The following is a 24,850-nucleotide window of genomic DNA, read 5'->3' as shown; positions in this document are numbered from 1 at the left end:
GCACGAATACGAGCTGGCCTCCCGTTTGAAAAAGTCTCTCCGTAGAGAGCAGGCAGGTCTACAACACGATACTGACAAAGCATGAAAATTCAAGCATTTCCATCTTTACTTCCAAAAATGGAAGCCAGATGACAGCATGAACACGAAACAAACGCAACTCGACATCATAAATACTAGGGCTGGGAATATAAATTTTTAATTGATTAATCGAATTTTAATCGAATATTTTCAACTGCTATTCATTCATAGCAAACGTAGTGTTGGTAGCAATATAATATTATGACATGAATGTCGCTCTCCACTTGTTAATACAAGATATACGGAAGACTGGATGTTGTGAATGTTCTGGATGATGTTCCTTAAAAAAAAAAAAAAATAAATATCTTCACAACATCCAGTCTTCCGTATATCTTGAATATAATATTAATTTATGCTTTAAAATATTTATTCTATTCATTTCACGCATCTACCCCCTGAATGGATGTAAACAAATCTATATATATTAAAATAAGAAATAAAGGCCACACACACCCGGCTTGAAGCTGTTAAACGTAATATCGTCCCCCTTTACCAGAAACATGAATGTGAAAACTTCTAGAACTTGGAAAACGACTTTTGAATGTTACTCTATGAAAGTGGTTCTCCTAAAATCTTTTGTAAAATGTGTTTTAATAGGGGATACACATTTGCGTTTCTGCAAAAACTGAGGTAGCAAAATAAGTGATCCAACCAGAGCTGATAAACTCAAAAGTGAAAATTTGCACATTCATGTCTCTGGCATAAGGGAAACGATATGCTGAACATGCTTGCCATGTCCAGGAATTTTCTTAACTTGGATCTTGTCGTTTTTTTTTTAATCGGTAATTTTAGAAACCATCACCGGTTTTCGTCTAATAGACTCTTGTGATTCCTCAATGTCTAAAAATTTGATCAAAATATTGATTCAAATATCTTTAAATATAGTCACTGATCTGAAATGTTATGTATAGGAACATAATTTAAGGCATTCAATATGTTTAGTCGAATAAATCAAGTTAAATTATAAACTTTTAATAAAAACTTTAATCGAATTGATTGAGTCGATTAACTCAACCAAAATTTTTAACTTCGATTAACATTTGATCGATTTACCGACCCGATTAATCGATTAACCGGACCAGCCTTAATAAATATGTTAGGGCCAAGCATACACTCAGAACATACATTCCGGCATGTGCCGATTCGTCGTAGAGGAATGTGTATGAGGTGCATGTACGGTAAAGTAGAAGTAGTAGTAGTTAATTAATAATGTATGAATTTTTTCGGTCGAGGATTGTTTGGGGCTTTTTCCCACGTCAAATTAATAACACAGTAAAATTCTTAGACAAATCTTTTTATTATTCATATTTTTTATTTGTGACGAACGCATGCAATATTTACTCACACACACAAACAATGATTATATTTGCTATAATTTTTGTTCATTTTTTTCCTCTCTTAATGAATGTAATATAAAGATATTCTTTCTTATCAACCACTAAGTGCTTAACTACACGTCTAGCTATGTGCAGAAAAAAAAATAATACTTCATAAACAGAAATACATTGTGGACGAGAAGTCCTAGACACACATTTTAAAAACTAATAAAAAATCAGCCAACTGACAAAAAGGTGCAGTTTGCACTGAAATTAAAGGATAAATTTAATTTTAATTTTTGGATAAAAAATTTAAAGAAAAATTTAAAATTTCACTCACTTAAAACGAAAAATTTGACATAATACATACATAAAAATGCAACACAAAAAGTGCATAATTAATGTGTTTGCGTTACATAAAACTACTACGTTTCAACATGAGTACCATTTCACTCGTTTAGATGTAGCCCGAGCTGAAAAGGGCGTTCATATTGAAATGTGTGCTCATATGTTACGCAAATTTTCATAAACATTAATTATACATCGTTTGTTGTTTCATTTTCATGAGTCATGCCGAGCTTTCCGTTTCAGAGCGCTACCTGTGAGTGAAGTTCGAACTTTTGTTTCTTAATTTGTCAAAGGGGAAAAAACCCAGGCCATGGTAAGTACTTTAGTGCAAACCTCACCTTTTTATGTCAATTGGTTGATTTGTTATAAAATTTGTTATAAATGTTGGACGAGAAGTCCACCTTTGTATTTCTTTTTGCAAAAATGAAAACATGTGGAAAAAAAAATTAAATTAAAACATAACAAGCATGTACATTTACCCTGATAGCAACAATCATGCGCAAATCATATTTATGCAATGAATCTCTTCCTGTAATATTATAGAAATTTAATAAAACCATCACCAAAGTAGTTATTGAATTTTTTTATAGTAAATTTTTAAATTGAAATCTTACTCGAAATTTAAATAATCGAATTTCATCAGTTGAAAACAATCGCGCTTTTTTTTTCAAAATGAAATTTGTTCGAGCGAAATTTGAACCGCATCGAAGAGCAGCATTTTTTTCCGTGATAGTTGTTACTGCTGCCGAGGCAATATTTCATTATTTTGGATAGTCGCTATATGCCGGTGGATGACTTGCCGGTGGTTGATAATTATAGTTTGGTGGAGTTGGTCCGACTGGTCCTGGCATGGCCATCTGATTTACAAAGGTCAACGAAGGAGGAGGATTATTACCCTGTACCAAAACCTGCCCCCGAAAGGTTTTGTTTTTCTTGCAACAGCAGCAGTAGCAGCATGCGATAAAGCCTCCCAAGACGGCCAAAGCACCAATAGCGATTAGTACAATAACGTATATAGGTAAAAAATAGACATCATCTGGAATATAGAAAAAATATGCAAATGAAGTAATATGCAACATTTTCAAGAAAATTATACATGCTGTATATACACTGCTGGCCACCCAAATTGCAACACCAAGAAAGACAAGAGATATCGCAACAATATTTACTTTGTAGATAACATGTTGACTAAGCATCAAGTGATTAAATTTATAGACTTCTGTGAAGTGTGGTTCCTGCCAAAATCAGTAGCCAGAGTAGCCGCCATTGTTGGAGATCACCGCTGCCACACGCCTCGGCATTGATTCAAAGAGACTTTGGATGTGTTCTTGGGGTACAGCAGACCAAGCAGCTTCCACGCGTTGCCAAAGTTGAACTGGTGTGGCAGCTGGGGATGTAATCTGGGTCAATCGTTGAACAACCATGGACCACATGTTTTCTATCGGCGAAAGATCCGGAGAGCGAGCTGGCCAGGGAAGCAATTCAATCTGGCGATTGACGAAGAACCTTTGGACAATGCGTGCCACGTGTGGTCGTGCATTATCCGGTTGAAATATGGCTGTGGGCAAGCCCTGAAGGTAAGGAAGGACAACTGGCTCCAACACCTCGGAGATGTAGCGCTGGCTTTTTAAAGTACCGGCAATGCGTACTAGAGGAGCGCGAGAGTGATATCCAATACCGTCCCATACCATAATACCCGGTGCAGGACCAGTGTGGCGGTGCATAAAGGCAGCTGTTCAGCATCCTCTCTCCACGGTGTCTCCAGACTCGAATCCGACCATCGTGGTGTTGCAGACAGAAGCGTGACTCGTCAGTAAAGACAATTTAATTCCATTGTGCCGTCCACATCCTTCTTTCATCGCACCATTGGCGGCGGAGACGTCTGTGGTTCTGCGTCAAGGGTAGACGAAGCAATGGACGTCTTGCGGACAGACCACTCTGCTGTAAACGGCGTCGAATGGTACGCGCAGACACTGGATGATGCGGTACAGACTGAATGTGCTGTGCTATGGTTCGTGATGCGGCTGAGCGATCCGTCACTGCCATACGCACAATACGCCTGTCATCACGTGAAGTGGTGCACTGAGGTGGATGCGATCGAACACGTCGGTCCGTCGTACCCTCCTGCATCCAACGATCACATATCCGCATTATCAGTTGTTTGGTTTCGTCCAACACGACTACCGATTTCCCTGAAAGATAATCCACAATCTCGGTAGGCCACTATCCTTCCTCTGTCGAACTCGGATACTTGATCAAAAGATGATCGCTGTTTTCTACGAGGCATAATTGATCGTTTTTTTGAAAAAACCACAAGAAAAACACAATTGCCGTACTTCAAATCGTCGAAATCTCCAAGCCTTAAATAGCGCTTTGAAGTGGCGCCACAGGCGCGTGTGATGTGCGTCTGCGCTGAAATTCTAATCATTTGCATATCTCATCTCCGCTAATGCATATGGTAAATTTCATATCATTTGCATGCTTCCTTCAGGGTGTTGCATTTACGGTGGCCAGCAGTGTATATTATTGATGTTTAATATCGTTATATTTATTTCGGTTGAAAGCATAGTTGTCGGAGCCTGGAGGGCCGAGGTCATTATGCCCCCCCCCCCCAATAAATTTTACGAGGAAGTTGAGCCTCCCCATCTCACCCAAAAAAAAATTTCATGAATATACAGTGCAATGAAACGCACTATTCCGTCTTCTGCGTACGGTATGAATGGTGGTTTTCAGCCCCCCCCCCCCTTTAACGTTTTCTTCATGTCGGCGCTCTGAATGAGGGAATAAACATATAGAGGAACTCGATTGATGTAGAGTGGAATTATGTATGATTAGGGTGACGACAGTTAATCAGGGAAAATTAAAATTAAAAAAATAATAATAATTGGTTTCAAGAATACGAGTCATCGCCAATTCTCGCTAAAAATGTTGTCAATTGTAGGTGAAATCAAAATATCAAAATATTGCATATAAACAACCATTGGCAGAAAGTGCAGTGATAAAGGAAATATGCATGGATTTGGTAGTTTGAAAATTACTCGGCGATGATTCCCCCCCCCCCTCCCACAAGATCTCCCCATTCCCCATATAACATTTCAACCTCTCATGACCCCCTTGGGGTTGAATTTTCAGAAATTCAGTCTTACTTAGGGTGACCATACGTCCCGTATTTCCCGGGACAGTCCCGGTATTTTCTGTTTTTTTGGCCGTCCCGACTTTTTGGCAAAAGTGTCCCGGTTTTTCCCGTATTTTAACGAAGCCAACTTGAATTTTTATTCTTAATTGAAGTCAAAGATTGACATTATTTTTCAACTCATAAATTATTTTACGATAATTACAACTATATATGAGAATATTAATCTCCCACATTTGATTGAACGTTTGTCTTTCGTGGAATACATTGTAATCCACTGCAATTTGCATCATTTCCCGCCATTGGGATTTTTCCGTAATTTCAACAATATTTGACAACTTTGTTTAGTTTTGGCGTTGTTTTTGGCGATAATTGGCGATGTCCCGTATTTTCCCGTATTTGGAAACGCAATGTCCCGTATTTCTCTCGAGGAAATATGGTCAGCCTAGTCTTACTGGGTACCTACACTATAAAATATAACATTAACCGTATTTCATATATTTATAGCTTCACTGGTTTCGGCTCGGCCATGATTGCCCCATAGAACCTTTGAACTTTTTTATGACCCCCCCCCCCCCCTCGAGGTCAAATTTGAAAAGTCCCTTCTTACAGAGACTTAGAAGTCATGAAATAAAAGTACTGGCATAATTTTGCATTTATAGCTTCAACGGTTTAGGGTCGACGATGATGAATCAGTGAATCAGCCAGTCAAGACCACTTTATATAGATTTCAAATGTGTTTTACAGGGAAAGAATTATCCTGGAAAACATGTGAGATGAATATTTACAGTCACATTGATTTGCAGAAAAATTAAAAATTATTCAAATCACCTTCACATCCTTGATGTTAGTCAAAATCGAGAAAAGTTGAAGAAATCGGAGAAAACGAGACAATTTTATAATAAAGTCGGAAAGACCAAAACTGCAGGAAAATACGATAATGTCATGTGTACGGGGGGTCATGTCAATGCTATGAGGAACATCAAACATGTAGCGAATCTTTTTTTTCAACATCATAGGCATCAGTAGAGCAAGGAATAGGCAAATATTACCACTAAGTGTTGTGCTCCAATTCAAGAAATTTTATTTTAAAAAAAAATAAAACCGCCATATAGACACGAAAGCGATGAAAAATGTGTCGTTATATCCGAGGTCGTAACGATTTAATCGTCGTTATTAGCAAGGTTCCTTAACAATATTCTCTATGGGAATCAGCCCGAACAGTCAATTATTGACGTTATAGTTGATGTTTCGTTACAACCGAGGTCGTTATAGCCAAGTTTCACTACTACCATTATTAAACCGGATATACACCTCGTGCAAATATGAGTTTTTGAATACAACTGAATGGGACTTAATGTATTTCGAACTCCGTAATGCGTAGCAATTTTTACACTTACCACGATGGAAAATTTCTTCGTTACAATATTTGCCAGTGTATCCGATATTGCAAATGCAAATGTAATTGGAGTCTCCTACAGCCGAACATCTCCCGTGATTGCATAGATTAAAAAGACAACCATCCGACGAGCCAGGAACTGCAACAAAAATCATGTTAAGTAATCAAATTAAATGCTATCGAGTAACTAAAACTATAAAAGTCTCTTCATGAAATTTGTGTGCGATTAAACTACATTTTTCTTCTTCGTGCATAATGTTAATTGGTTTTTCAGAAACATCGATATGTACTAAAAAGTTTCAGTAACAAATACAAGGTGTCCCGTAATTGTTTGAAAATTGAAGGAATTGGAAAAATTGAATGCGGTTTGCGAATACGTTATTGTCGCGAAGGAGGATTATTTTTTGTACAGAAAAAAAAAGAAAAAGAAAATAGTTCAAATATTTGTCGATAGAGGCGCTACACGAAAGCAAATCCCAGAAGGATGGACCTGAACCTTTCTCCGATCTCTTCGGCGTCCGAATCGTTTGTAAAGCTTCATCCGGTGATTCGTGGTTGAGGTAAAACAACTTCACCGGTAGTGCTTCATCCACCAATGTCAACATCACAATGAAAAGTCTATGCATCAGGAAACACCAGCAACAGGAAAATTCAGAAACGAGCTGTTAATTGTACACCCCCGGGAAAGCTTCGATATCTCTCTGAGATGGGAAGCGGGGTGTGTCCGGTCCTTCAATGTCAATGTTAATTGTACACCCTGCATTTTATAGAAGCCTGATTTACATATTTCCAGTAATTATCGTAATAGCGTACTCTATCGACAAAAATTTGAGCAATTTCTTTTCCCTGCACAAAAAACAACAACACCCTTTCGGGAGAATAACTTTTTTGCAAACCCCATTCAAATACACCAATTCCTTCAATATTTTTCTGAATTTTTAAACTACAGTCGAATCCCGTTATAACGAACGCCAAGAGACCAAAGGAATCACTTCGTTAAAACGAAATTTCGTTATAAAGGAATTCCAGGTTACCTAGCATTGTTCCTATGTAAACTTATTTGGGGGATTAGTGTTCGTTAAAAATGTTCGTTAAAACGAGATTCGACTGTACTTACGAATTTATGGGACTTCTTGTACGTTACTCTACATTGCATGTTTCATAATGATACAACCATGTTATTTTTTTGTGGTAATTAAAGAAATCATATCTGAAGCTCCCGTAATTTTCTCTTATGATGGTTATGAGATCATGTCGCAAGTAATGATGGTGAAAATTGACAAATACAAAAGCATTCCTTTCTTTAACGCTTAAAAAAAATTTGATTACTTTTGAATTGATTTTTTTTCCTATCAATACTTTCACTGTTATGTCTCTCAGTCTCTTTTACACATACTTACATTCGTACGACATTACTTCGCTTCCATCATAAAAAAAATTTCGTAAGCTTCAGATGTCTTTCCTTCACTACAACGAAAAATGTGACATAGCATTATGAAATTCAGTATATTTATATATTTCCGTTTGAAAAAAAGTCTTTCCGAAAAGAGCATACAAACCTTCATCCTCCTAATACACAACATGAAAACTCAAGCATTCGACATTTTCACTTCAGAACATGAAAGACAGATGGCAGCACCAGAAAAAAACACGGAAACAAGCACGACTGTGAAAAAAAAAAAAGGTAGGGCCACGCATACACACGAGCATACAACCACTACCTCCTATATACAGTGTATATAGGAGGTAGTGACACAACACGCTCATTCATGTACCGATTCATTAGAAATTTCCCAGAGGAATGTGTATGAGGTGCATATACGCTTAAGTGCAAATTCGATGATATATATATACAGTCGAATCCCGTTTTAACGAATACCGTTATAGCGAAAATCTTGTTTTAACGAACACTTTTCTAATCCCCCAAGTAAGTTTATATAGGAATAATGCTAAATCCTGGGATTCCTTTATAACGAAATTTCATTACAACGAAGTGATTTCTCCGGTCTCTTGGGGTTCGTTATAATGGGATTCGACTGTATTACACAAATTATACAGGGTGTTTCACTTTACTTTAGGACAGGGGCTGCTCACAATCTTATAGAGAGTGTAGGCCACTCAAATACTTTACTTTATCGTGAGTCACTTGCTTGGTTAGATAAACGGTCACGGGACAGAATCAAACAAAACGCTCCACGACTTTTAATGTTTCCGCATTTTCCATTGCCTATAGTGAAAAATTTAAAACTACAACCAATGCGATTTTATTTTTCAGGGGGACTATCCACGCTAGATGGCAATGCAATTTCAACCACAGGACCGTTGGAATCCATAGTAAAAGTAGCAATTGAAAGAGTCCACACCGTTTAGCCCTTACAGCGGCAATGACGACATATCTCGTCTAACTTGAACGGCTTTATTCAGCACCTCCTAGAGATAGAAGGGCTCCGCACGCTGCTAGTGACGTCAGCAAGTAGTCTATTTTCCCTCAGAATATTCAGGGGAGAAAATAATTCTCTGCTCGTGCCAGTATCATCGTCGGGCGGAAAAGAAATGATCCAGCTCAGAATTAGTGATTTCTATGCCCCCATATCGAACCACCATGCAGTATTTGTGAGTCAACGAGGAAAATTCTACGCCAAAATAAGAAGAAACGAAATAGGATGCTGTGATTGAAAATGTGGTAAACTTGCTAGGTAGTTCTTTATGACGTTACAGATGAACTTGGCAACCCGTGCGGAGGCCTTCTATCTCTAGTAGGTACTGCTTTACAAAGGTTTTTAATAGCTGGCTGATGCGAAGATATATTTTGCAAAGAGAGAAAATTCAACTGTGCCCCTGTGGGAAATCGAACCCGCATCCTTTCACTTTCCGGGTGAATGCCCTAGACTACAGAGGCAACGAATATCTCAATCCTTCTTTGGAGCTCGTGTACACTGAACGGGACCGTACATGGACGGTCGGACCTAACTCAGGCCAAAGCCCACAATTACTGACAATGCCACCAGATGGCGACTGTTCCCCGGATAAGTTGGTTCCAACGTGGAAAAAAGTTGTTTGTATTGACGTCACTGAGCTATAAGTAAAGTTTAGGGCCGTTCAAGTATTACGTACGCAAATTTTTAGCCATTTTTGACCCCCCCCCCTTTGTCAGCAAGATTTCGTCATCAGCTCTCCCCCTCTGAATCCTAACTCGTATTTTCATAAGGGGTGGTTGATGACGTAAGCATTATCCAAACCCCCCTTCCCCCTTGTCAACAAAAGTCAGCAAATCCCCCCCCCCATCGATGATGACGTAATACTTGAACGGCCCCTTACTTATAGCTCAGTGATTGACGTATACTGAAGTACCAGACAAGACCCGGACTCTGTTCCTTGAGGGAATATGATCCCTTTATCTGACTGAGGGTTGATTGACGTATGCTATCACTCCTTCCATTTTAGCGGTAGGATTCTGGGCCACCCTGGAAATTCTAATCTTAGTGAAAGTCTCTATAAAACAGTTTATCTATACAGGATGAAAACTTAATTCGTTTCAGCTCTAATAACTCGTGGTTATAAAAAGACATTTCCGATAAGAAAAACTATTAAAATAACGTGCCTATTTAAGATCTGTCATTTATTTTACGAAGGGGCGTATATGAACCGAGATACGAAATTTAATTTCCATACTGTTCCTTTATCCGCTAATTTTCAATTAAAGGTTTGAAGTTTAACTTCAAATTGAAGCTGTCTCTTGTCTTTTCTGAGCCCCACCCTCAAAAATACAGGTTTCCAAGTGTAATTAGCCGAGACATTTGAATTTAGAATTCGCTGAAAATGAGAGGGAAAACAGCATAGAACAGCGTTTCCCAAAGTCAGCAATATCACCTACTGAGGGTGAGGGTAGGATTCAGGAGGGAGGGGGGGGGGTTATAGAAGCTTCGGTTTGGATCATATTTTTTATAGGATCCTATGGGTTGGCTTGAGTGGACGGGCGATGATAAGAATGATAAGAAAAAATTTTATGAAGAAGGGGGTAAAGAAAAACAAAAATGTTTAGGTAACTACAGCATAGGAAAAAGCTTGTCCCTTAATACGTGCAGTTCTTTACTTCATTTTCGTCGATTTAGGAATTCAAATATCTCAGCTAATATTGCATTAGGAAACGTGAAATGTTTTTTTTGTTGGGCTTGAGAGTGAGTGGCGGGGCAACAACTTTGAGGTTTGATTTCAGAGGTAAAAAAAACCGTGTAAAAAATAAAATAAATTTTGTGTCTCCGTACATATTCGGACTTTTAAAAAATAAATGAAATATCTACAATGGGCTATTTGAATACTTTTCGGAATTGAAAGTATTTTTTTATATCCAACGGGTCACGAATTATTTGAGTTAAAACGGGATCAGTTTTCCACCCTGTACAGCATAGGCGGGGATAGACTTTAAAGTCTGAAGAAGGGGGAGACATGACGATGATGATTATGTCAGTTCATATATATCCATATACATTAATTAGACCAGTCCGCCATGTCTTTGAAGCTGCCTTCCCCACTCCCTCCGTATCTCCGCCCAGCGTGATCGTTGACTTCAGAAATATACTTCCAATATACTTCCAAAAAGTTTTCAAATCACATGTGTTCTCTGACATAATTTTTTGAGGGATCGTTACGCATAAAAAAATAAAGAAAATAACTTTTTATAGTCACCATGTGTTATAACCCAATTAAAAAGTTGTCGCCCTGTCTCTCCTGATGCCAAAAAAAAATTCCTTGTTTCTAAATGCAATATTCAATGAGATGTTTGAATTAAGAAAAAAAAAAAAAGAGAAAAGTTGGGGGCGGGGGGAAACAAGCAAAAAAAACGAACGGAAAACGCTTTTAAACGCTAAATTCAAATATCTCAGTTAATACGACACTTAGAAACATGGATATTTTTTGTCGGCATCAGGAGAGACAAGGCAACAACTTTTTGATATTTAGCACATGGTGACTACAAAAAGTTATTTCTCTATGTTTTTATGTGTATATACAATCCTTCAAAAAAAATTACGTCTGAAGAAACCGCATGTCATTTGAACACTTTTTGTAATTGAATGTACTGAAGTCAACGTTTACAGAATTAGTCCCACGAACAAACTATTGGAATCACTGTGTATAGCGACATTTATAACGGAACGCTCGAATTCTACACTCATGTACATAAAAATTCTACACTCATGTACATAAATTAAGGATAATTCAGAATCACACGGAAATCGAAATCTAAAGTAAAAATTTCACCCGTAGAATTATCACACACATCTGCAAGAATGATATGCAAATTTCAGGAAGCCACCAGATGATGCCGATAGTACGTCACAATGACGAGAGTGTAAGAGGGGGGTATATAAGGAATGGTGGCAAAGAAGTGAAATTGTTCACAAGAGTTCTGTAAGGCGCTCAGTGCCATAAGCGAATAGTTATGGCACAGAGGACGCATGTGCATGATTTTTTACGTGGTAGAATTATCGGCCGCCTGGAATGTGGGCGTACTCAGATGGAAGTATCCGAGGAACTTGGAATTGCCCAAAGTGTCATCTCTAGGCTTTGGCAACGATTCCAAGATAACGGAAATGTCAGTAGACGCTACAGTACAGGTCGCCCCCGAGTTACAGCGCCGAATGAAGACCGGTATTTGGCAGTAACTGCCAAAAGAAGCAGACGGAGCACAGCATCCGACCTGTCTCGTCAGCTATCTGCAGCCACGGGTACCACAGTTTCAAGGCAAACCGTGTACAGACGTTTGGGAGATATTGGTCTATATGCTCGCAGGCCTGTCAGATGTATTCCTCTCACGGCAACTCACTGTCGGCAGCGATTAGACTGGAGTAGAGAACATGCAATGTGGACATCGTCACAGTGGGCTTGTGTGATGTTTTCCGACGAGTCCAGGTTTAGCTTGCAGTCTGATTCACGTCGGACTTTCATATGGAGAACGCCAGGTACCCGTTACCACCAAGACAACATCATTGAACGACACCGTTACGGTGGTGTAGCATTGCTCGTTTGGGGTGGAATTATACTGGGTTCCAGAACAGATCTGCATGTTCAAACCGGAACCATGAAAGCCCAAATTTATCGGGACATCATTCTGGAACAACATGTGCGTTTGTTAGGGGTGCCCTGGGCGCAGAATTTGTGTTTATGGATGACAACGCCCGTCCTCACCGAGCAAACATCGTAAACGAATGCCTTGAATCTGAGGATATAACCCGTATGGAATGGCCAGCATTCTCACCTGACTTGAATCCGATAGAGCATGTGTGGGACATGCTTGGCCGACGAGTTGCAGCCCGTCAACCACCTCCTACATGTGTACCGGAACTTCGAAGAGCATTGCTTGCTGAGTGGAGTGATCTTCCCCAAGATCAGATCGATAATTTGATACTGAGAATGCTTAGGCATTGTACGGACTGTATTTCATCGCATGGGAGACATACAATGTATTAAATATCATACCAACCATGTAATAGTAAGTTTTTGTAAAGGACATATTTTTTACAATTGCTCCAGGGAGCAAAAATCGTAGTTTTTATGAATGGTATCATACATACACCATCGTTTTTGTTCTTTGTCTTTTGTCTAATAAATGGGCTAATAAGTAACGTTTGTTTTGTTTCTGAACCTTTATTTGCCGGAGCTGGCATTATTCTTAATTTATGGACATGAGTGTAGTTATTTTATTCGTCGTGTTAAAGATTATTTCTCTATGGCGAGTTTTTGTTTTCTTTCTGATAAAACGAAGGTGATATCGTTATAAAGACTCGACGGTCTACGTAGTGCATAAGTCCCTTTAGCCTGGAGTAATTCGCGAACCGTTGATCGTAAAAGCGTACTTTCTAGTTGGAAAAAATAATAATGAGTAGACCCCTCAGATACGTCATTCGTATTAAGGGGGTTGAGTAATCATTAAAATAAAAATTACTTTTTATTTGGTCACCCTGTCTTTAAAAAACCCAATTATAGAAAGATGTTGCCCTGTCTCTTCTGAGGCCAACAAATTCCTGCTTTAAAGTGCAATATTCACTTACATACTTGAATTCGAAAATTGTTGAAAATGGTGAAAAAAACAGCATATGAAAGCGTAGAATAGGCTTGTCCGTTATGTTCCGTTGATGCTAGCGTTTCTCAATCTATGGTCGTCGGATCAGAGGTAAAGGTGAGTCAGGTGGTTCGCAGGCAGATTTGAAAATGTAACGGAGATTTAATGAAAATTATTGAATTGCATGCAACTAATGTTTATAATGTTAAAATAGGCTCGAATAATAGATTGGGCCCACATATGTAAATTAATGGTCGGTCAAATTGTTTTAAGAAATTTTAAAGGCTCGACGGATTCAGAAAGGTTTGGGAACGCTGGGCAACACTGTTATGGGCATCTTTTTCTCAGCCACCTCGCTGGGCATTTTGTCTGTTGTGGTGTTGTATTTGAATTTGTTTATGCGGTTCTTTCCTTCATTTTCAGCGATTTCCGAATTCAGATATCTAAGTAAATATTACACTTAAAAAAACGCTTTGTTTTGTTTTTTGTTTTGGCTCAGGGCAACATTTGTCTAATTGGGCTTTTTTAGGACAGGGTGACCTAATAAAAAGTTAATTTCTTTTAATTTCAAAAACTGTACAACCCCTTGCAATATGAATAATGTATCTGAGGTCTGCTTGTTAAATGGATACTTTTCCCATTTGGAAGTATGCGTCAAGGATCAACTAACTGTTCACGAGTTATTTCAGAATAAAGGAACTCACCTGTGCCAACACCTTCTAGAGCAGAAGGTGATGCCTGTGCGCCCTGTGTATGAAGTTATATAAATACAGCAGTTGATGACACAAAAGCTTACCAATCTGTGTGGAGAAAACGATGCAGATGAACAATCCCAAAATTGTACGGTATTCCATGGCTGTATATTCGGAACAGTACTTGAAGTATGAAAAGTCCCTAAAATGCGGTTTCAAACAGATACTTGGTGATTGCGTTGTTGAGTTCAGGAAGAACCGTTATTGAACCGAAAGTTATTGTGAAACCAACATAGGAAGTTTCGAATGTCTGAGTTTCCTTGCCTCTCGACAATTCCCTCTTTATCTTGAATATTAAAAATAATACCGATAACAAACAGAGGAAAAAGGTGATAAGGTCCAACCACACACACAATATGTTAATCATTCGTTGCAGAAACCTTCATAAAAAAAAGCTTTTCGAAATGCAGTCGAAAAATTTATCTTTTGAATATTTATAATAGGGTTGGTCCGATCAATGGATTGGATGGATTGGTCAATCGATCAATTGGTAATCGCAGGTAAAAATTTCAGTTGAGTTAAATCGGTTCGATCAATCCGTTTAAAATTCGCCTAATATTTTATATAAAAGTTTATAATTTGACTTGATTTACTCAAATTATGTTCCAATATGTATGCCCTATGTATTGGAACATTCATATATTGAATCAATGTTCGATCAGATATCGATTCAACGAAAAATGATGATGGTTTTGATTTAAAATTATTGAGTTCTACTACTACTACTAAACCCAGACATGCACCTCGTCCATATTCCTTTGCGGAACCTCTAACGATTTGGTACATGCGGGAATGTACGTGTAGTGAAACCTGATGTGAAGTTTGTTTCTGTGTAATTCTTGTTATGTGTAGTGTGCTGCCATCGTCCACCAGTTTTTCTAACTATGTGTGACGTGAAGTGTAATGATTCAATAATTTATCGTTTTAGGCCTGTTGCTCTCTGTGGCGAGACTTTTTAATGGGGAGATCGGCTCGCATTTGCGCCTCGAAGTTGGGAACCATAGGAAACCAACTTCAGCCGACCACCAGTGCGGTGACGGTAGGGTTCGAACCCGGATCCTCGCCCGTCACTATGACCACTCAACCACCGCAGCGGCAAATTATTGAGTTCGATGGAAATTTTAAAAGAAAGGCCAAAATTTGTTGCTTCCACTGTGGGCAGCAGTCTTCGTATTCGGGAAGCATTACAGTGCCCCCTACTTCAGTAATATTGGGAAGGAGTTTCCTAGAGAAACAAGTAACAGTGCGGTGACTAACCTAAAATAACTGATTTTCTAAAAAAAAACAAGATCCAAGTGAAAAATTTCATTATATGAAAAATATGTTCAGCTTTAAGCGGGCGGGCTTTACCTCCTCAAAGCGGTTTTGAAAATTTTCCTGATCCGCATTTCAACCGACACAGTGAAAATCCTTAAACCTTCTAGAAATTGCCATATATTTTAGAAGAGGAATACTATTTTTCCGATTGCATGATCTGATAACACCGAAAATAATGATAATAATATAAAACAAGGGAAGAGAAGAACTCTAGCGTTTTCTGTTATTTTTATAACGTGCGCATAATCCTATCCTACCTCGAAGGGAAAGAAAAACATCGTCTCTCTCTTTCCTTTATGTTATCAGACTTTGAACAAAATCTGACTCCGCCCATTGGCAGCTGATCGATGGGGGCGGGGGAATGGAAAACAGGTTTGACCGTGAAAGCAACTTGAACGCAGTAGCTATCCGGTTTCGTCATTGCGCCGAAATGAGAGGGTTTTAAGGAGGCGAGACATTTCTGGATTGCCGAAATGAAAGGCATCAAGTTAGATTAGACGAGATATCTCGCGCCAATACTACTCTAACGGTTAATATATATATTTTTTCAATCTATTAATCAACTGATTAATCGAGTTTTAACCGTATGTTTTCGTCTGCTCACATTTATAATTAACGTATTGGTAACTGTATGATGTAAATTGATGCTATAAAAATATATTTTGTTTATTTCAACGCACTTGCTTGATAGATGTAACACAAATATGGGGGACTGATTAAGAAGTTAACCCTTACAGCGGCAATGACAAGATATCTCGCCTCACTTGATGCCTTCCATTTCGGCAATCCCAAAAAATATCTCGTCTCCCTAAAACGCTCTCATTTCGGAAACGTTGTGCCCAGCTACTGCGTTGAAGTTGCTTTTACAACCAAAGATGTTTTCCCATCCCCCCCCCCCCACTATTAAAATCAACTGCCAGTGAGCGGAGTCAGCTTTTCTTCAAAGTCTGATTACAGAAGGTGGGGAGAGGGGGGTGTTTTTTCCTTTCCCTTCGACGTAATATCGGATTGTGCGTACAACATAAATAGCAGCAAACGATAGAGTTTTTGTTTTCCTTGTTTATTATTATCTTCGGTATTGAGGGAGAAAGTATTTATCAGTTCAAACAATCGGGAAAAATATTCTTCTCGGAAAATAGGTGGCAATTTCTCGAAGGTTTAGTGATTTCCACTGTGGCAGTTATAATACGGATCAGGAAAATTTAAAAAAAAAACGCTTAAATTGTTGACCAGTTAAAAGTTTTAATCGATTCCCATTCTAATTTATAATAAATACAGAAACACGAAAAACACGATAAAAAACAAGAGATATGTTGTGGAATTTTGAAATGTTTTATCACGTTATACATTAATAATAACATTCATACAAAGAGAGTTTAATTGTGTAAGAAACAGGTACAATAATTTTTATTGACGCACTTGCGATGACATCCTAGAAACAAAATCCATAATCAAAACTTCCTTCCTCAGTTACAGATTACTGGCTCAGTATTTTGGACAATCGCTATATGCCGGGGGATTTTCCGGATGACTTGAAGCTGGATTATAATTTGGTTGAGGTGGATTTGCCGGATGACTTGAAGCTGGATTATAATTTGGTTGAGGTGGATTTGCCGGATGACTTGAAGCTGGATTATAATTTGGTTGAGGTGGATTTGCCGGATGACTTGAAGCTGGATTATAATTTGGTTGAGGTGGATTTGCCGGATGACTTGAAGCTGGATTATAATTTGGTTGAGGTGGATTTGCCGGATGACTTGGAATGGGATTATAATTTGGTTGAGGTAGATTACAATGTGGAGGATGTGGACTATACTTCGGAGGAGGTGGATTATAATGCGGTGGTGGATTATAATTTGTCGGAGGTGATGTAGGATAAGCTGATGGCATGGTCATCTGATTCATAACGGTCACCGTCGCTGGAACAGTTCTTGGCACTATGACCTGTCCCCGAACCATACGGTTTCTATTCCTGCAGTAGCGGCACCAACACGAGATTGCGAAAATCCCGATGAACAGAAAAACCAAAACTGGTACCCAGGCAACATCTGCAATGTTGGAAGAAAAGAAAACATGTAAATATGTTTTGCTTTAAAAAATGAATGATTTTTTAAGAAAAACATAGTTATATACAGGGTGATTCAGAACTCGTGGGAAAAACTTTGAGGAATGATAGAACACATCTAAAAACGTGCGATTTTCGTCACACAATATATGGTCTTCACACAAACGGAGCACCTCAGACGGCGCTGGCATTAAAAACATGAAGTGCTGCTTGTCGTCATTTCTATTGTTGATTGTAGAAGGGATGGCTGATTTCCAGAAGAGGATTTATGGCACTGCCGCCCGTGGGCTACTCCTTTCGAACTTTACCGCCCTTCTCTTCTATTCTTGTCCGATTTTCGTGACCACTCATTCTTCGAATACGCCTCTCTGTATTATAATCCGCACGGTCTAACCCCTATAAATACGCCTGAGTCAAAGTCACTCTTTCTGTCACTCATATTCTTGTCTATTCTTTTGGTCACTACCTAGGTCAATCTTTGTCATTTTTGCACTCACATGCTTGCATACACTGTAGGTCACTCTTTTAGTCACTCGCACGCTCGCGCATAGTGTGACCAGGGAAAGATGGCCTCTGACCTTGTATAGACTACATGATAAAAAGAGAGGGTTCATTTTTCATCTGGTGGCCATTTGGTGAGCTTTTTCCTGAATTAGGTCTGACCGTCCAGGTACGGTCCCATTCAGTGAACACGAGCGAGAAAGATTGAGATATTCTTTGACTTTTTAGTCTACTGGTCCAGGGCACTCACCCAGCAAGTGAGGGGACATGGGTTCGATTCCCCGCAAGAACTGTCGAGCTCTATCTCTTTCCTAAATTCATTTTCGCATCAGCCAGCTGTTGGAAACCTTCGTATCGATAGCGAAGAGTGGCAGCATCTTCGAATGCGCTGAAGCACTTTCAACGAAAGGAAGATTAAGTGGAATTATCAAGAATTGCGTGGATAAAAGAAAATCCCTCCTTCGATTCTCATCTAATTTCGCCTTCCTACATTATGTATTTGATTTTGCATAGATAAATGCAAAACCTGATAATAAAAGCCTTTCTGTGCAAAAGAAAATAATTCTAATACGTCAATGAAATTAAGTGGTTCCCTAGAAAATGATCAGAAACATACGGTTTTTTTTTAATAGTACGAAAAATCTATTCTAAGAATAATGCATGGAAGTTCGCACTTACGCATGTTACACGTTTTTCCTATGTAATTATCATAACAGATGCAAGTATAATCAAGAAATCCATTTGATATGCATCTTCCATGGTCGCAGGGATTGTAGGTACAGGAATCATAAGTCCAGCCAGGAGCTGCAACAAAAAAATCAGATATATGTCACCGTAAATGTGATAAATTGGCTATTACGCATAATAACCGGTTATTATGCATACTTACCGATCGTCTAGGTAAGCTTGATAAATTTATCCCCTTTTGCCGGCGAATACACGCAATAACCAAGTGTCGTTAGTAAATTTGATAAATACTAAAAAAAATTAACATTTTCACTGGAGATTATGCGTAATACGCTAGCGTCGTTGGTGAATTGGATGAGTAATTGAAATTCGTCGCCTTTATCTGTGATTATGCATAATACCCTAGTGCAATTGGTGAATTTGATAAATATGAAAAAAATTACAAAAATGAGTCTAGTATGTGTGATGAATATAGTCGGACACCGATATAATGATAATAAATTTTACGATCGTACCCTGATATAATAGTACAATACATGTATGAATTATCATGTATAACAAGCATATCATATAGAACGATTTTAAGATGTTCACTGACGACGCGATGCTTAGGTATTGAACATAATCACCGGTTGAAATGACAAATTTACGGAAATTTATCAAATTTACCAAAATGATTGATGAGTATGCATAGTTATCGGTTATTACATATAATAACAGCATTTATCACTCCCGTGGCATATGCAATATCTAAAAAAAAAATGTATGAAACAGCTCAACTGCTGTGAAACTTATTACGTCATAAAACAGTAGTTCCCTAAGTGTCCGACGCGGTGCTCAGGGAACTCCCTTGATCAGCTACTAGGGTCGCCGCAACAACACACACACACACAATTCCTACAGTGAATTGTTTGGGAATTATATTGTTTTGATGCAACTGACCAGTGTAACAGCCGTGTAAATGTTAGCTAAGACTATGTTCTGACTGGGGGTGCCGTGGAAAGAAAAAAAGTGCCGCGAACCTAAATAGCGTGGTAACCATTGTTATAAAATATAATGGTCTTATCGTAATTCGGGAACAAAGCTTCCTCACTTGGAATGAAAATCCAAGAAACATTTATTTCAAATTTTCGCACCAGTGTATGTAATATTTATTGCCTATTGTAGGGGTTCTTAACCTCACGGACCTTTTGTGCCAATTAGACGAAGAGCAAAGGACCCCCTTCCCCCGCTGGTAAAATAAAGACCATGTACCTATTTATAGAATAATATTAAACACATCCAGAGAGAGAGAGAGCCAATAAGTTTATTCTTATTTCATCCAAGCTCACGGAACCCCCAAAACCTCTTCAAAGACCTCTCCAAGTGGTTCATGGACTTCTGGTTGAGAACCACTCTGATCTATAGGTGATTCTCACTGTGTTCCTTTATCTATATATACTTTTTTTCCCTTCCAGACCAAGACTAACTCCCGTCTATCGTCATGAGCCAATAAGTTATGCTTAAATATTCGTGTGTACCAAACAGTCTGAGGCGTATCTAGTGCTGTGTGTGTGAATTTTTAGTGCGCCGCTATTTATTTTTAAGAATGGTGTCCTCTCTTCGTGTTAATACAAGAGGATCTCTCGTTTGACGGACGAATGCTCTACCTCTTAAGTTATGGAAACAGACAGAATATTCCTTCCTTGGAGCGTTGTGTTGAATGGCTCCGTACATGGACGGGGTGGCAGCAATCAACTAATAGCTCACGAAGGACATAGGCCAACAGATGGTGGCAGTGAAGAGAATGATGTCCTCTCCATTTGTTAATACAAGATTCCTCGAAAGACTGACTATATTCGGAGATGATGATTTTAGGAACAACATTCATCACTGCCTCCACGGGGACTCCAATCCCGGTCTCTCGTTTGCAGTCCACGCACCATTCAACACATATAGCTCAGAGGTAGAGCCTTCACCCGTCAAACGAGAGACCGGGGTTCGAGTCCCCGTGGAGGCAGTGATGAATTTTCTTCCTTAAACCATCATCTTCGGATATAACCAGTCGTTCTGGGAATCTTGTGGTATGAGTGAAGAGATTGAATATTTTTATAGGTCAGATGCTCTATGCGGTGAGACTTTTTAACGGGGAGATTGAATCGAGAAGTTGGGAAATACAGAAAACCAACTTCAGCCAACTGTGGCACCGGTGGGTTTTGAACCCGCGTCCTCGCGATGCGAGTCCGTCATATGATGATCAAACGACCAAACAGCAGCAAACTGGTACTGTAAACTATTATCTAAGTAATTAATACTTAGTAATTATTTAAGTCTACTGTACAGTAAACTCTCGATAATCCGGCCCGTCCAGTAATCCGGCGTTTTCTTGTGCGGACAAGACAAGCAAAGAGGAAGATTAAAAAGAAAAGCACATACGCTATGCGTGTGTGGCCTCAAGGAACTATGTATATAGTAAATATGAAGATTAAATTATTCAGATTTTATTAAAGTTCAATTCATGTTTGGCTTTATATGGCGCATACTTAGAATAAGACAATAATAAATATTTTTTTATGGGCCATTGTAGATTTTATCATGTACACAGGGTAAATCCGACATATTCTGCCAAACGAAAGAGTTGAGTGACGAGTCCAAGTGGATCATGAAGAATTCCACCAACCTTGTCCCATCTCAAACCGTTTTCGAGTTATGGTGGATAATCGATTGTGGGGGAAAAACAATGCATCAAGTCTGAAAAAACCCAGAATTTGTGAATATTTGGAAAGCGTAGAAAAAATCCTATAAGGTCACATGAATTTCATTGAAATATCTGGATTTAATGGAGAGTTACATTCGCTGAAAGATTGGCAAAGTTCAAAATTGAATTGTTGCCAAAATTTTAAATTGTTTAATTGGCAATTCTCCGCAAACACCCTTCCAGCTACAATCGGTCAGATCTGCCAAAAACTTGTCCATTCCACCAGCTTTCGAAAGAGCCCAGAATAAACCAAATTGGTAATCTAGTTCAGGAGAAATTTAGTCGTTTGTTTGCAATACGTAGTTTGCAGAATTGAAAATTTTGTCGATAATTCGATTTTGAAGTTTTCCAATCTTTCAGCGCTTGTAGCTCACCATTAAAACCAGATATTTTGATGAAATTTGTGTCACCATATAGCGTTTTTTCTGTTCTTTCCAAATGTGTGCTTAGTTTGCATGTAGGTCTTCAGAAACTTCGCAAATTCTAGTTTTTCAGGCTTGACGCATTTTTTTATTCACCATAACTCGAAAACGGTTCGAGATAGGACAGGGTCGGTGGGGTGTTTTATGATCCACTTGGGCTCGTCTACCCTTTCGTTTGGCAGAAAATAGGTTGGATTCATCCTATATATGTATAGTTTTTAATTTTTATCATTGCATTTTTAATTGGATTGCTGTAGTTTAGAAATACGGTTGAATCCCGTTTTAGCGAATACCGTTATAGCAAAAATCTCGTTTTAACGGACACTTTTCTAATCTCCCAGATACGTTTGCATAGGAAAATTGCAAAAACCTGGAATTCCTTTATAACGATATTTCATCCATAACGAAAGGATTTCTCCGGCCTCTTGGAGTTCGTTATATCGGGATTCGACTGTATACATGACATCCATATTTGTTATGGGCATCTTTTTCTCAGCCACCACATTGGGCATTTTGCCTGTTGTGGACTTGTATTTGTATTTGTTTTGTTAATAAAAGTCTGGCATATAGTGATTTAAATGATTTGCATGCATTGTTTTTTCGAAGCCCTTCTAGTAATCCGACGTACCCCTGGTCTGATATGCGCCGGATTACGAGTCTACCGTATATACTTAACATACACGCGGGTACATTTACAGGTATATACGTACACAGTGTCGGAGAAATAAATGCACAACATTAGAAATGAATATCGAAAGCACTGTTAGAGCAATAGAAATTCACTGTTTGCTGCATGGAACAGGGCAGTTAATTGTGAATCGTGCTGAATTGCCGAGATTCTAAATGAGTAATAAATTTCGTCGATGGATGTCACTGCAAGTGATCGTGTACACCTTTAGTGACATAGCATGATATAGTGACAGTTCGCTCACATTCAGTGAAATCACAAGACCTCCGCAAACACTTCGAGTAATTCAATTGAATTTTTACTTTTTCTGTTATTTTTGAATTACCTAGAGTGTACTAGTGATTACATTTAAATATGTTACTCGCAACGAATATGGTAACATGAAGAGAGTATTTGATATTTCGTTGTAGAGTTGAAATAAAGTCGTACAAAACGTAGTAGTAATAGTGAAGATACGGAAACTCACCTATCTGGATCGAAAAAACGATACAAAAGAGCAATTCAAAAACTACTGCACATTCCATGATTCATGCGAGGCCTAGTAATTACGTGAAGTAAGCTAAAATGGGAGTTGCTGGGATCGATTTCGGGATTTCTATTACCTCTAAATAATGACATGCATCAAACGATGAAGCGCGGAGAATGTTTACCGACCATCGCTCTTTATCTCGAATAGTAATGATAACAAACTGAAGGAAGAAACTGAAGATTAACTTCACAATGCATTGGTGATTACGCACAAAATAAAAATTATGGAAAACAAAAAAAAACTTGGTTTTTTTCACCTTTTGTAATTTTGAACCCAGTGTTTCAGATCCATATATACATATATACATACATACAGTGGATCCCGCTTATAACGTTTCTCAAAAAAATCGTCACGAAAATGAGACTTTGTTAGAGTTGGAACCACAAACATAAGCCGTACTAAGCAGGAAAACATTGTGATGGGAACGTTATAAGCGGGATCGAATGTGTGTGTGTGTGTGTATATATACATATATACATTTTACTTTTTACGCCGCCGATGGCCAATGACGCCGCAGGGTTTGAGGAAAATGATGACAAAGTTTGAAGCCACAGGTTTTTTATCACCTGGGTGAGGAAGGAAGACCGTTCCTGTGGAAACCGAGGAGGAGGATGTTGCATTAGCAGTAGAGGAAGCAACACAATGGAAGGCACACGCACACACGGGACGTGCAGCGTAAGTGCTGTTGCACGTTTAATGGACTTACCATTGCGTACGGTGTACAAAATTGTTCGTAATTTTTTTTTTTTTTTTTTTTTTGCGAAAAATTGAATCCCATGGCCTCCAGTAAATTATTACGTACCAAGTTCGATGACATTTTCCCCAATAGTTTTCTTTTTATGGCCATTTCAAAGTGGAACTTTAATTATAAAGACCCTGTATAAACGAATTTTTGTGTGCAATTTATGATGTTAACGATGTTCGACATAGGAATGAATATATGTCAGATAACAAATAGTTTAACTCTTTAAGCGGCTTTTAAAACTTTCTTTATCCGCATCATAACTGCCACATTGGAAATCATCTGAATTTTCTAAAAATTGCCATCCATTTTCAAGAATATCTTTTCCCGAGTGCGAGCTGATAAATGCTTTCCTCTTCCCCAACCCTAATAATAATAATATGGAAGAGGAAAAAATAATAAAATAATAATAATAATAATAATAATAATAATTAAAATAATAATGAAAAAAATAAAATAAGGGAGGAAGAAGAAACTCTCTAGCATTTTCTGTTATTTGTTCTTTTCTTTCCTTTGTTTCTTTCAAACCAAGCACAACTCAGGTCTATCAGGGGTAATTCAAGTATTACGTCAGCATCGGGGGGGGGGGGGGGGATTTCGGATTTGCTGACTTTTGTGCGACAAGGGGGAGTTTGAAGGTTGCTTACGTCATCAACCGCCCCTTTTTGAAGATATGAACTATTCTAAGCTGCTGACGAAATTTTGCTGACGGGGGTAGGGGGGTTGGTGTTTTTGCTGACTTTTGCTGACGGGGGGGGGATCAAAAATGGATGAAAATCTGCTTACGTAATACTTTAATGTCCCCTCACCATCTATGGGCGATTTACTACCTAGTGAATTGTACCGGAAGTGTAACTGTATGTTAACTTAACAGTCTGAATGCGTATGTAGAGTTGTGTTTGATTTTTCAGTGCCGCCATCTATATTCCAGAAGTGAAGTGAGTATGTGTTATGATCGAATTTGTGCTGTTTGTAAGTCTGTTGCTCTCTGTGGCGAGACTTTTTAAAGGGTAAATCGGCTCGCATTGAGGTTGGCAACCACAGAAAACCAACTTCAGCCGACCACCACTGTGGTG

General features: G+C 38.6%; 2 protein-coding genes across 2 annotated transcripts; both read right to left on the bottom strand.

Annotated features, from left to right (window-relative positions):
- Nucleotides 1-1,356: 1,356 nt before the first annotated feature.
- LOC149090299 (uncharacterized) lies at nt 1,357-14,348 on the bottom strand. Its single transcript, XM_089233934.1, has 3 exons — nt 14,131-14,348; nt 6,276-6,413; nt 1,357-2,778 (listed from the first exon to the last, which is right to left on the bottom strand). The coding sequence occupies exons 1-3, from the start codon at nt 14,186-14,188 to the stop codon at nt 2,504-2,506; spliced, it is 471 nt and encodes a 156-aa protein (XP_089090060.1). The 5' UTR covers nt 14,189-14,348; the 3' UTR covers nt 1,357-2,503.
- Nucleotides 14,349-16,719: 2,371 nt separating this feature from the next.
- Nucleotides 16,720-23,162, bottom strand: LOC149090298 (uncharacterized). The gene is made up of 3 exons (XM_089233924.1): nt 22,970-23,162; nt 18,648-18,773; nt 16,720-17,451 (listed from the first exon to the last, which is right to left on the bottom strand). The coding sequence occupies exons 1-3, from the start codon at nt 23,025-23,027 to the stop codon at nt 16,889-16,891; spliced, it is 747 nt and encodes a 248-aa protein (XP_089090050.1). The 5' UTR covers nt 23,028-23,162; the 3' UTR covers nt 16,720-16,888.
- Between the last annotated feature and the right edge of the window lie 1,688 nt (nt 23,163-24,850).

Source organism: Pholcus phalangioides, unplaced genomic scaffold (assembly GCF_987345545.1).
Source record: "Pholcus phalangioides strain wild (caught in Gottingen) unplaced genomic scaffold, Ppha-v1.0 ptg000001l_1, whole genome shotgun sequence".
NCBI lineage: Eukaryota > Metazoa > Arthropoda > Arachnida > Araneae > Pholcidae > Pholcus > Pholcus phalangioides.
The sequence above is the reverse complement of the archived record's forward strand: the minus strand, read 5'-3'. Positions and strand labels throughout refer to the sequence as shown.

Bases quoted from the DNA above. Each gene is read 5' to 3' on its own strand.
- LOC149090298 (XM_089233924.1), bottom strand. From the start codon at position 23,027: ATGGAATGTGCAGTAGTTTTTGAATTGCTCTTTTGTATCGTTTTTTCG. The intron at 18,774-22,969 runs GTGAGTTTCCGT...TTTTTGTTGCAG, and splicing joins CGTTTTTTCGATCCAGATAG to CTCCTGGCTGGACTTATGAT. The intron at 17,452-18,647 runs GTAAGTGCGAAC...CCAACATTGCAG, and splicing joins AGGAAAAACGTGTAACATGC to ATGTTGCCTGGGTACCAGTT.
- LOC149090299 (XM_089233934.1), bottom strand. From the start codon at position 14,188: ATGGAATACCGTACAATTTTGGGATTGTTCATCTGCATCGTTTTCTCC. The intron at 6,414-14,130 runs GTAAGCTTTTGT...TTTTTGTTGCAG, and splicing joins CGTTTTCTCCACACAGATTG to TTCCTGGCTCGTCGGATGGT. The intron at 2,779-6,275 runs GTAAGTGTAAAA...TCTATATTCCAG, and splicing joins CGAAGAAATTTTCCATCGTG to ATGATGTCTATTTTTTACCT.